At 38.6% G+C, this 14,095-nt stretch overlaps 1 protein-coding gene across 1 annotated transcript in view; it reads right to left on the reverse strand.

The window, feature by feature from the left end:
- FRMD4B (FERM domain containing 4B) overlaps positions 1 to 14,095 on the reverse strand; it is a 201,335-nt gene that overhangs the window by 90,934 nt on the left and 96,306 nt on the right. Inside the window, exon 8 of the mRNA XM_070738195.1 lies at positions 3,667 to 3,750. Coding sequence (XP_070594296.1) covers positions 3,667 to 3,750 — 84 coding nt within the window. The remainder of the gene's footprint in view (positions 1 to 3,666; positions 3,751 to 14,095) is intronic.

The raw sequence follows: 14,095 nt of genomic DNA on the forward strand, positions 1-14,095 counted from the left end.
TCCCTAAATAAGCTGATCCTTGAATTTTCAAACAAAACACCATGAAAAATAGCTAAACTGTGGATTATTTCTGGATAAGCCAATTATGAAAATGAAAATCCATGAAATTTTCAAGGATTAATTTATCTGTAGGGGGTGCAATTTTTGTGGTATTTGAAAAGTTAGAAATTTGAGGGTTGGCTCATAGGCAAATGAGTTTATTCACAAAGATATACAATATTCAGTATAATTAGATTTGATGCCAAGGACTTATATATATAGAAATGGATGTAAAAAACTTTCACAGGGCAACTGGTGACACTAATATTAGCAACCAGAAAACTAGAATTCAATTCATTTCCTCATCTTCCGGTATTATTAATGATTTGCTATTGGTGCACTTGGGCATTCTACATGGACAAAATGGGCAAGCATCTATAAAATTTAACTTAAACAAATCTTGACAACAGAAATCACAATATTCTAAAACCAAAGGGAGAAAGGAGAGCTTATAACTCTCCAAAGATGTATTTTACCTCTTTTTTAAAAAAATTAAACATTCCTAAATATTTTATTTTTTTGACCACTTGCATACCTGTTATTTCTTCCAACTGGTTAATCTGAGTCTTCAAAAGATTTTTGGTTATGATTTTTGTTTTATTTTTGTTTATTTTGAGTCCAGCAACTTTTCCAAATTGTTTGATTAATTCTATTAACTTCGGTGAGAAGTCAAGTGGTTCTTCTATTATGAAAGCCAAATCATTGGCAAAGCATATTATATCATTCTTTCCTAATAATTAATCCTTTGATTTCTTGTTGTTCTCTTACTTTTGTCAATAAAGTTTCTAAAGTTAATATAAACATAACAGGAGATAGTGGGCATCCCTGTCTGACTCCTTTTTCAATTTCGAATTTGTCTGTACATTCCGCATTTACAATAATACTAGCCAATTGTTTTGAGTAGATTGATTATAACATGTTTTTAAATTTCGCCCAAAGTTCATTCTTTCTAGTTGGTGAATTATGAATTTCCAATTGACGTTATCAAATGTCCTCTGGGAGTAAAGGAAAACCAGTGCAAGATGCGTTTATTATAGTTCTTGAATCGTTTTTGATTTGACATTTTGGCAAAAACGTGTTTTATTCCTGGTGAATATGGTGTATATTTTCATTTAATATTTTCTTTAATATTTTCTTTCTGATATTAAGGTAAATATTTTGTAATCTGTATTGAGGAGGGATATTTTGAATAAACTTGTGATCAGACTCCTCTTTGGGGCTCAATGTCTTTGGACCAGGATGGTGATATTTGTGAATTCTCTAATACCTCGTTAAATAGTTCCAACATAGTTTCTTCAAAGATATTTTGTGCATCCTTATATATTTCGGCAGGTATCCCATCCAGTCCCAGGGTTTTATTATTTTTCTGCTGTTTTATAATGGTTTGAAGTTGTCTTAGAATGGGTCTGTTCAATGATTGCCTTTCGTCTTCAGTAATTTGTTTAATATTTGCTAAATCTAAATATGCCTTAATTTTTCCCTCATTTAATTCTTCTCGGGAATAGAGTTTTTTGTAAAACTTTAATACCATATTTTTAAAAAACCTGTGGCTCTGCTCTTGGGGTTCCCAAGAAATTCATCTTTGTTTAATTTTTTTATCATGTAACACTGTTACTGTTACCAGAAAACACAAAGGCTGTTCTACTGTATGGTTAGGCTTGTAAAATCCTTGCATAACCATGCCCAGGATTACAACCCAAAGGGATAAGACACCATAAATTATAATAGCCACATAGTATTTTTTGCATTATTCTTCATTAAATTCATGTAGAAGCTTGATTATGTAAAGAAAATTTTACAATAACAACTTGACAATGATGGACTTTTAATGATAAGACAGCAGCATATTTTTTATTACAAAACTTTGCCACAAGGAAGCCTGGAAACAGCTCTATAATTAACAACTAGCTTTTCCTGACATTGTGCTCTCCAGGTGTATCCACTACACTGACTTGAAATTCTGGAAGTTGCAGACTCAACTCTCTAGAGGACATTAGCTACGGAAACTCAGGGAAACCACTAGAAACCATTTGTCATTTGCAAATGTCCCTATAGTATCAGAAAATGGTCTCAGTGGCTCAAAACATCTCAGTTCTACTCCCCTGCAATCCTAATCATGTTTTTCAGATGTTTGGTTTTATTCACTATTCAATATGTTATTCCTGATTAACTGTATCAAAGATTGCAAACTGAGACTCTTTTAAGAAGGGCAGCTAGTAGACATACAGTTCTTTCTTATTTATGAACAGGTAGTTCTCAACTTGCAACCATTTGTCTAGTGACTGAAAAAAGTAAGATATCATTGGTTTTCATGCTTATAACTACTGCAGCATCACATGATCAAAATTCAGATGCTTGGCAAAGTGGCTGGTATTTATGATGGTTGCAGTATCCTGGGATCACCGTTTGCAAACTTCTGATAAGCAAAGTCAATGGAGAAGCTAAATCCATTTAACAACTGTGTTGCTAACTTAACAACTGCAGTGAATCCCTTAACAAATGTGGTGAGAAAAGTTGCGGCAAAGTTCAATTTAACAAATTTCTCACTTAATAAATGTTGGGTTTAGTTGTCATAGTAAGTTGAGGACTACTTGTATTTGATTACATCAACTTGCTTTCTTTAGAGGTATTCATATCCCAAAGATAACTGTGGCCAGAAGGATCATAAAACTCACTTTACTTAATAATAATAATAATAATAATAATAATAATAATAATAATAATAATAAAAAATAATAATAATAATAAATAATAATAAATAATAATAATAATAAATAATAATAATTTATTAGATTTGTATGTCGCCCCTCTCCGAACATTGCTTAACAATGTTGTATACTATTTTATTAATTAAAATTCCAGATATTCTATTCTTAAGCAAGTAAACTTATTTTTTAAATCCCGAGGTTAGACTGTAATATTCTTATAGTCTCCTAAACTTTGGTAGCATTTATTTCCAGGGTTTGGATTAAATACAACCTTATTTTTCTGTAAAGATTTTTCAAGCAATCAGAACAGGAAGAAAAGTTCAACAGTGCCATAATAATATCAAGTTGTTAAAATATGTTCAAGAGACAAGTATGTTTTATTTTATAAAGCAGAAGGATAGAAGGTAGCAGCCATAGACACCAAAATGCTTATGAAATGTTTTCGGGACAAAGCAAGGCCTTACTTTCCACACAGCTTCTCTGTTTTTAATATTCTTTCAATTAAAAAAAATTAAATAGGGAGGTGTTATGTCACAAAGTGCAGTATTATCTGTATTTAGAAAAATGCCTTTGGGTTCCATGTAAGCTTTGTAAGCATTAAAAATGATGCCTAGTTTGGAAATTTGCCCACTTGCCCAGAAAAAAAACTGGAATAGAGCCGAAAATCTTGGGAGGAGGGTTAATTAAGGAATTAAAAGGGTTGATAGGATCAACCACATCATTTTTTCTTCTGAAAACTGTTGCTCTTTGGTGACTTGTAATGCAAACAGCCATTTTTCATTCAAAGCTTTTCCCATTAGGTGACCTTAGATATTACTGTCAATAGTTCACACATTTTTAAATTAATAAGGAAGGAGGGTACAAAGAAAAGACCAGGATCCTAAAATGATGCACCTGTAAATTTAATAACCGGTCTTACCAATAGGCAAGTGAAGGATGCTCCTGCAATGTCTTGGTAGGAAATGCAGGCAAGTTTTTCAGAGCTTTTCTTGCATTTTCATCACTTTAAAAAGACAAAAAGAATGGCAAGTGTTATCATCATGATGACTGTTTCCATATATTTCAATTACCACAGCAGTCTAATCCTGTAGAATTTCTTGCATTATTGCTCTATACAAAATATGTTCATTTACATTACCATTTTGATTAAGAACATAATACTACTAAGAAGATCAGATGTTGAGAAATAGATAAAGCTGAAGTAACGTTTACTGGCTGTAATTGCTTTCAAGATGGTGGGTTGTGGTTAGGGGGTTTTTTTGGGGGGGGGGTTGTTGTTATAGAATACATGTAGTTTGGATAAAAGAACCCGCAAATCTTTTAACATGAGAAAATGGACGCTAAAATTGTAAAAGCAATCCTGATTCTAAAACGTTAGCAAGAAATACAGAGGAAGAAAAACAGCTTCAAACTGTAAGTTGCTTCAAGATGCAGGAATTGGGCAAAAGTCCATCTAATTATTTTATGAAAGCAAAAGCATGTGTGATTGCTGGCACAAAACAAACGAAAGCAGGCAACATTTTTGGTTTGCATGCATGTTTAAATAGCCCGGTCGGGTTCTGCAGGAATTTGGAAAGCTTTAGTAGGGATTTGCAAGAACCAACATGAATTGTTGGTATCTAGGATTCACTGAGATGACTGAGTCATTACCAGATGTTTGATTTCCTGATGGTGCAGGTTGATAGGTGACTTCTTAAACAAGTTGCCTTATTCTTCAAAACTAGGCCACATCCTTAAATAATTTAGTGCTGGAGGGATTATACATCATTGATAAAACCTACATTTAATTTTTCTGTAATTTCTGCCCTGGAATTATGAATACTGAAGGAGAAGCTATTGAGATGCACGTCTCTGTTTAAGTTGCTTTACAAGATGATGGGTGTGAGGCTGAAACACAGGGAGTCAAGATATGAAGTAATAACTACAATAAATAAAACTATTTCTTAGGTGAATAGTAGAACAGCAGCATGCAGTGGTTTTCTCCTTTATAAATTAAGGGTCTTCTATCAAAAGACACTTTTCACTGAGATAGCGCAAGCATCTTTATAATAACTGGGCAAACTCCAGGGCCATCATTAAAAGGGTCAGGTATGAAATATTCTTTCAGATTGAAGAAGTAAAATCAGAGATAGGATTCACATAATTTCCCTACCAGTTCGCTCTGCACAGAAAATGTGAGCGCACATGCGTGCCTGCTTGCTTCAATTGTGCGCCTTCTGCGCATGTGCGCAGCCGTCCATGCATTCCCTTTGCTCACACGTGTGGTTTACATGCAGCTTGAAAATGTGGCTAAACAGGATGGCATAGCCCCGGGGCACCCACAGTTTGCTACTATCAATTCGCCCGAAACGGTCCAAATAAGCAGAATACCACCTCTGAGTAAAATGATTTTAAGGGAAGAGATTTGTCGCTTGGGCCTTACAGAATTTAAATATCTTTTAAACCGAAAGGAGAAAAAAGCATTTTATTTTGAGTTTCAGACTGTTAAGGGTATAATGGGTGGGGGGGAGACAGTAGGTTTGCTAAGTATTTGCAAAGGTTTAATTCACCCTTTAATTCCCCAATTTGATATTTCTAAAGTCTATCTCAACCCCACTCCCCACTCACCTCTCCAAAGAGAGAGGGAGGAGAATAGATAATGGTGACTCAAGAGGAGAAATAACACGAAATAGACTTAAGGAATCAAATCCACCAAGAGGGTTATAATATTGGCCATAATCCTTATCCAATGTTCACAGGGGTGGGCTCCTAGCTGGAACGCTAAATTCCAGTTCGTGAGTGCTTGCGGGGCCAGCGCAATTTAGCTTCTGCACCTGTGGAGATAGCAAAATCGCGCACAGAGCCGGAGGTGCGTCCGTGTTTTGGCAAGACTTTTTTGCTTCCGCGCATGCCGAAACACAAGCGCCCCTGTGGCTCCGTGCACGATTTTGCTAATTTCACAGGTGCAGACGCAAAATCACGCTTGCCCCGCAAGCACTCATGAGCCACCGCAGCAAGTCCAATTTAGCGTTCCGGCTGGAGCCCACCCCTGAATGTTCATGATAGCATTGTTGTATCCAGTAACAATTCTGTAAATGGACCAATATTAAAGATCAAGCTTGTTTCCTTATAACTTTCAGTGAATTATTTGATTTCAGCTAGCTACCAATATTTAAACATCCACTTATATTTAATGTTTTATTTCCATAGGGAAGGGGGGGGGATGGCAGTATTGTGAATGATTATGAATAAAACTAGCTGTAAACTATGGGAGGGGAAGAATAACACAACTGAAAGTTTAATGGTCTTTAATGGTTTAATGGTTCTATCCAGGCGGGAGTTGCCACTACTGCTGCTACCGGTGCACTATGCACACAGCTTTAGGTGTCTGGTGTACACATGCGCATGTCCCAGCGAGATTTTGCTTCTGAGCATGTGCAGGAAGCAAAAATCTCACGAGGGGATGTGCATGAGAGATTTTGGTGATTTTGGGTGAAAAATTGCCAAAACCTCACACACACGTGTCCCCTCGCAAGATTTTGCTTCCTGCGCAGAAACAAAATCTTGCTGGGACACACACATGCGCCAGAGACCCGAAGCTGCATGCTCAGCTCCAGTTTTACTACCGGTGCAGCCTCCTTATTTGTAGCAGTAGGAACCTGATACTGGTTCTATTCCTGCCCATTTAATGGTCAGGGATAGGACAATCAGTTCATGAAAGATATAAAATGAACCCTAATGAGAACATAATCTTAACAGAAAGTTGGGAAGACCTAAAATAGTTGCTTTCTGAATATGATTTACTAACTTGACAGAAGTGTTCTAATTAGAAACACTTAATGATGGCTGCCTTGTATTTAGCTGTCCAGTAGGTCAAATAAAAGCTTCTATTTCTTTAGATAATACCGGTAATAGGGGAATAATCAGAATGTCCTTGTCAAGAAGAAAGAAGATGGCAGAGTAAAAACTAAAGCCATGGACATCAATGTTTATTAATGAAGAAATTATGTTGAAGATGATATTAAAGTTCAGAGGAAATTATCCAATCAATCACATTCATCCAAAGGCTCAATTATAATTAAAATCTATTAATTCTAACATGTATATTAAGCTCTTGGCTCAGGTTGTTTCTACATGAAAGAGTCACTCCACTTTGGAGTATTATAAGAACAGCCAAAAGGTTATTCTGAGCAAGATCCAGGGGAAAAAAGGAAGGGCATAATTAATTATACCAATTTTGCTCATAAACCTGTGATATAATCACCTGAAATGTTTTAGATGCCTGATTAACATTGGCACATTAACTAAAGAAACACTAAACAAACCACAAAATAGCTTAATGCATAATTTTTCCCCAACGTTGAATCTCTACCTTGTTGAACTCAACCCCTCATCTCTTATGATGGTTGAGTACATTTAATTTAATTGCTTTAATTTTGTTTTACTAAGCTTTAAAAATTTTACAGTTAGTTTTTTTAAAAAAAATAGAATAGAATAACAGAGTTGGAGGTCTTCTAGTCCAACCCCACCCACCCCAACTTAGACAGGAAACCCTGTATCAGTGATGGCAAATCTTTTTTGGTTTACATGCCAAAAGGATGTGTGTGGGTATGCTAGCAAGCATGCACATGCCCACAACCATTCTCCTCACATGACTACCCCTCGCGCTGTCCCCGTGCACAAGCACAATACCCCCATCCTGACGCATACACACAGGCCTCACTGAAACCTGTGACGTGAAAAAAATGAGCAAACCGGAAGTTTGGAAAAACGCACTTTTGGTTTGCCATTGTGCTGTTTTTTTGCACTCCAAAGGGCTCAGGGAAGTTTCCTGAAGCCCCTGAGTGCAAAAAACAGCACAACGGGCAAAACGGACGTTCAGAAAACTGCAAGTTCATCTCCCCTGAACCAGAGTACAAAAACAGCACAACGGCAAACTGGAAGTGTGTTTTCTGAACTTCCAGTTTCCCATTGGGTGTGTCGCGATTAGAATCAACAATCACAGCCCGCGTGAGCTGAAATGAAACTAATTGCGGAGGTCGATGAATAAGATGAGAGAAAAGCTTCAAAACGAAGTTACTTTTATTAGTATAAAATGATGAAATCAATTTTGCCTGCTCACAGGCTAAAGAAACACGTCTACATGGTTAGAAGGATTTCTTCAAAGATGGAGATCTTCTCCTTCTTCCCCAGAATAAAGAGAAGGAAGTGACTAGACAGGATTTTACACCATAAATGGGGGGAGCTAAATTAACATACAGGAGTTAACTATTTAACTACTGAATGTCTCTGGGGGCTGTCAATACACAGCGTGACAGGGTGGGGGTATTGTACTCCAGAAGCTTCACTGAAGAGTCTGGAGGGCGAAATGGCCTTTCCCAAGGCCCAAAATCAGCTGGCTACCACATGCATGAACGCTGGATCTGACATAGGGCAACAACTCACACGCCCTCTTGCATAGCTCTGCGTGCCATCTGTGGCACATGTGGCATAGGTTCACCATTACAGGCCTACACTATATCTTCCTAAAAAATTCCAGTGTTGGAGCATTCACAACTTCTGGAGTTGTTCCACTGATTAATTGTTCTAACGGTCAGGAAATTTCACCTTAGTTATTATTTATTAGATTTGTGTGCTGCCCCGGGTCTATGGAGAGGGGCGGCATACAAATCTAATAAATAATAATAATAATAATAATAATAATAATAATAATAATAATAATAATTCTAATTTGCTTCTCTCCTTGATTAGTTTCCACTCATTGCTTCTTTTCCTACCCACAGGTGCTTTATATATCGTCATACTTCAGTAGCTGCACATAATGTGATAAAGTCTGTTATGAAATGTGGCGGGAGAACTTCAAAATAAATGTTGAACCAAGTGATTTGTTTGTTTGCTTTCCGATCAGAAGGCTTGCATAAAAGAGCAAAATTTGAAATGTTTTCTGCCCTGAGTTGCCTACCACATGCCGAGAATCCATAGGAAAGCCTTGCAACAAGCATACATTGTATAAAACCACATGCCGTTAGGGCTCATAGGATGCTGTGAACTGTAATTTTTTCATTGTAATCATACACGGAATCCCAATCACTTGTGGTATGTTCAATAATGGTATTGTGTGAACAAATTTATTTTCCTCAACGAAACATTTTAAGATCACTTGCAATTTTCATTCATGTAGCAAGCCCAGCTGAAGCTTCCTTACATGAAACCTAATAATCAAACCCAGCAATCCCAGAAAAAAAAACTTCCCACAATTATTGGACAGCATATACATTTAACAACAACAAACAAGCAATCAGCCTCTTATCTTTCCCTGTCAAAAACCAGTTGGGCAAGTAGAACGAGGGAATAGCAGCTTGGAGAACCCTGATAGCCTTTTTGATGGATTTCTCATCCTGCAATATATAATTGTATTGTACTTCGTGAATGTCAGCAACAATTCTCATTAGATCACAAAGACACTGAACCTATGTGATTTTCTATCCAAAGTAGTTAAGGTGTTTTAGGAGCTGCAGTCACTCAGGTGGTAAGACGCTGGACTTTCGTACCACTGAGGTTGGTGGCTCTATTCCTGTGAGTGAATAAACCACCTGGGGACAAGAAAGGAGCCCCCCCACCCGAATTGCCTACTGGCATTCAGACGTCCCACTGGTAAAAAATAACACCTCCTGAAAAAAATTCCTTTCACAGAGGTGGCTAGCTACCTCTGTGATCCCTGGCTAACACGTGCCATAGGCTTTAATAAAATAAAAGGGTGTTTTAGAAGTTTATTTCCACAGTAGGAGCAAAGAAGGTACTATACATCAGTGTTTCCCAACCTTGGCAACTTGAAGATATTTGGACTTCAACTTCCAGAATTCCCCAGCCAGCAAACGCTGGCTGGGGAATTCTGGGAGTTGAAGTCCAGATATCTCCAAGTTGCCACGGTTGGGAAACACTGCCGTACATTTATTTATTTATTTATTTATTTATTTATTTTATTAATCAGATTTGTATGCCGCCCCTCTCCGCAGACTCAGGGCAGCACACAGCAATAATAATACAATGTAAACAAATCTAATATTTAAGTTAATTTAAAACCCCAATTTAGAAACCAATCATACATACTAGCATACCATACATAAATTTTATAAGCTTAGGGGGAGGGAAAGTATCAATTCCCCCATGCCTGACGACAGAGGTGGGTTTTAAGGAGCTTACGAAAGGCTAGGAGGGTGGGGGCAACTCTGATATCTGGGGGGAGTTGGTTCCAAAGGGTTGGAGCCACCACAGAGAAGGCTCTTCCCCTGGGTCCTGCCAAACGACATTGTTTAGTTGACGATACCCGAAGAAGGCCAACTCTGTGGGACCTAACTGGTTGCTGGGATTCGTGCGGCAGAAGGCGGTCCCAGAGATATTCTGGTCCGGTGCCATTAAGGGCTTTATAGGTCATAACCAACACTTTGAATTGTGACCGGAAACTGATCGGCAACCAATGCAGACTGCAGAGTGTTGGTGTGACATGGGGCGTATTTAGGAAAGCCCATGATAGCTCTCATAGCTGCATTCTGCACGATCTGACGTTTCTGAACACTTTTCAAAGGTAGCCCCATGTAGAGAGCATTACAGTAGTCGAGCCTCGAGGTAATGAGGGCATGAGTGACTGTGAGCAGTGACTCCCGGTCCAAATAGGGCCGCAACTGGTGCACCAGGCGAACCTGGGCAAACGCCCCCCTCGCCACAGCTGAAAGATGTTTCTCTAATGTGAGCTGTGGATCGAGGAGGACGCCCAAGTTGCGGACCCTCTCTGAGGGGGTTAGTGATCCCCCCCAGGGTAATGGATTAACAGATGGAATTGTCCTTGGGAGGCAAAACCCACAGCCACTCCGTCTTATCAGGGTTGAGTTTGAGTCTGTTGACACCATCCAGACCCTAACAGCCTCCAGGCACCGACACATCACTTCCACTGCTTCGCTGACTTGACAAGGGGTGGAGATGTAAAGCTGGGTATCATCTGCATATTGACATTATAGTCCTGTATGAGCTTTGAGTTGAATACAGCTTTCTTCCAAATAAAGGCTTTATGCTACTATAGTCTTATGAACCTTTCTGAATCAGCAACTCACAAAGTCACCTCTAGTAGACAGGATGGATGATATATCGCCTATATAACCTTTATGGGTAGGCTGGAAGAATGCACAATATTTGAAACTGAAGAGCATTTTCAGTTTTGTTGCTTTTAAGAGAATTATACTAGGTCAATGCCAGATCATTATATAACAGAACAGTAGAATTGAAAGGGATCTTGGCGGTCTTCTTGTCCAACTCTCTACTCAAGCAGAAGCCCCTAAATCATTTCAGAAAAGTGCCTGTCCAGTTTCTTCTTAAAAGCCTTCAGTGATGGAGCACCCACAATTTCTGAAGGTAAGCCGTTCCACGGGTTAACTGTTTGGTTATGAAATTTCTCCTTAGTTCTAGGTTGCTTCGCTCCTCAATTAGTTTTCATCCATTGTTTCTTGTCTTTCATTTCTGGTGCTTTGGAAAATAGATTGACCCCCTCTGCTTTGTGGCAGCCTGACATATTGAAACACTGCTCTTATATCACCATACTCCTTGAGGAGAGCGACGTCTATGAATTCAACGTTGGCTTACCTGAATGTTCTTTCTATGTGCGCTGCGGGAGAGTCCAAGCATGGGTTTATCTTCTCATCTGACTGGCCATGGAGTTGCAATTTCTTTGGCCACGCCTAATTCTCCGGCTGAGCTCCAGTTATTTCAACTCAGCCGGGCTTGAAGGATGCAGATTGAGTTGCTCCTGATTATTATCAGGGATTTGTTGCATTTCATCAATTTGATTAGGATTTAATTGGACATTGTGTTAAAATAAATTTGAAAAATTATTTATTTATTTATTGGATTTGTATGTCGCCCCTCTCCGTAGACTCGGGGTGGCTAACAACAATGATAAAAACAGCATGTAACAATCCAATCCAATACTAAAATAACTAAAAAACCCTTATTATAAAAACCAAACATACATACAGACATACCATGCGTAAATTGTAAAGGCCTAGGGGGAAAGAATATCTCAGTTCCCCCATGCCTGACGACAGAGGTGGGTTTTAAGAAGCTTACAAAAGGCAAGGAGGGTGGAGGCAATTCTAATCTCTGGGGGGGAGTTGGTTCCAAAGGGCCGGGGCCGCCACAGAGAAGGCTCTTCCCCTGGGTTCCGCCAAACGACATTGTTTAGTTGACAGGACCCGGAGAAGGCCCACTCTGTGGGACCTAACTGGTCGCTGGGATTCGTGGAGCAGAAGGCAGTCCCTGAGATAATCTGGTCCGGTAGCATGAAGGGCTTTATAGGTCATATCCAACACTTTGAATTGTCAAATTGACTGGGAAGTGACTGGTGTAGGAAGACAAAAGGAAGATTTTGCCTCACTCATATAGACGGGCTAATAGGAGAATTTCTGCTTTCTCCAGAAGGCAGTCCTTTCGTGGCACTAACTCACGGGGTTCCACCCAGGCCTATTGTCAATATTCCTACTATTCAGGCAAGTCTTAGGACAGGTCATCCTTTCGTGACAGGGCTCGTCAATTTCAGTTTAGGATATCCTTCTGTGGGTCCAGCAGCCGCCCATATGATGATAGATTGTATATTTCCAAGGTCGGTAAAATGAAGAGCCAGCTTGTTGGGATATGCTGATTCTCTAAATTTCTTAGAGGTGGGTGCCAAACACTGTGAAGCAGCATAGAAGTGTTATTGCTATTATGGAACCACTCTTGTTTGAATTTGGTTAAACCTTTTTTTGTGTGTGGATACATACTGTCAAATTTGCCATTGCAGCATAGTTTTCAAATCTGATAGCAATGTTGTGCTTTGCTTATTTTTGTTATCAACATGTATCTCCGGGACTGCCTTCTACTGCACAAATCCCAGCGACCAGTTAGGTCCCACAGAGTGGGCCTTCTCCGGGTCCCGTCAACTAAACAATGTCGTTTGGTGGGACCCAGGGGAAGAGCCTTCTCTGTGGCGGCCCCAGCCCTCTTGAACCAACTCCCCCCAGAGATTAGAATTGCCCCCCCTCACCTTTCGTAAGCTCCTTAAAACCCACCTTTGCTGTCAGGCATGGGGGAACTGAGATACTCTTTCCCCCTAGGTCTTTACAATTTATGCATGGTATGTTTGTATGTATGTTTGGTTTTATAATAAGGTTTTTTTAGTTGTTTTAATATTGGATTGTTACATGCTGTTTTTTATCACTGTTGTTAGCCGCCCCGAGTCTACGGAGAGGGGCGGCATACAAATCCAATTAATAATAATAATAATAATAATAATAATAATAATAATAATAATAAAAACTGTGATGATTTTCACAACTGAACTTTATATAACTTTCGAGGACTTTCTATACAATCTTAGATTGGTGAATGTAAGTCTATCTTCTTCCTTTGAATCTTGTAGAATTGTAAACTTTACTCAGTTTTTTTATATGAATGTGTCCATTATTCTTTGGTAATCCTGCAGGTTTTTCTAAAATTACAATTCATGCCTTTTGGAACAGAAAGTTCATTTAAGGTAATAACTCCAAAATATTGCCTGAACCTAATCCAATGAATAGGCCTTCTCATACTGTAGACATGTAGACTATTGAGATTTCAAAAGAACTTGATATTATTATCCTTGGCTTCACACTTCAGGTTAAACCATTAACTTTTAAAAACACAACTGGTTGATAAGGAACAATAGTTGGGATAAACGTAAAGTACTTTGTTGATGTCAATTAGAAAATATCTCTCTCCCGTAATCAACGCACGTTTTTCACTTTCCTTTTATTTTCCCCAAGTGTTTACTCACCTCACAATGCGCTATTTGTTTAGCTAAGTAAACTCAGCTAAAGACTGCAACAATTGTTTTGTACTGGGATCATGAAAAAGTATTTCTCCCAACCAAACCTCCATGCATGGTTTTGCAGATATTTGCATAATGTTGAACTGCCACTTTTACAATAAGGAATGTCATTTTCTGTACTGACCATTTTTAATAAATTGTTACAAATACTAGAGAAACACAATACAAGTACACAACTAGACTTACAATCCTAGGTTTAAAAAGCTCAGAACTATGTTGCCTTAAACACGACCTAAGCATAGCCCATAAAAATCATCTACTACAACTTCCTTCCGTCAACAACTTCAACCACAACCAGACACGAGCACACAACAGATATAAACCTAATGTAAACCACTCCAAACTCGACTGCAGGGAATACGACTTTAGTAACTGAGTAGTTGATGCATGGAACACATTACTAAACTCTGTAGTATCATCATCTAACCCCCAAAACTTTCCTCTTAGACTATCCACTGTTGACCTCTCTTGATTC

This window comes from Erythrolamprus reginae, chromosome 2, assembly GCF_031021105.1.
Source record: "Erythrolamprus reginae isolate rEryReg1 chromosome 2, rEryReg1.hap1, whole genome shotgun sequence".
In the NCBI taxonomy this organism is placed as follows: Eukaryota; Metazoa; Chordata; class Lepidosauria; order Squamata; family Dipsadidae; genus Erythrolamprus; species Erythrolamprus reginae.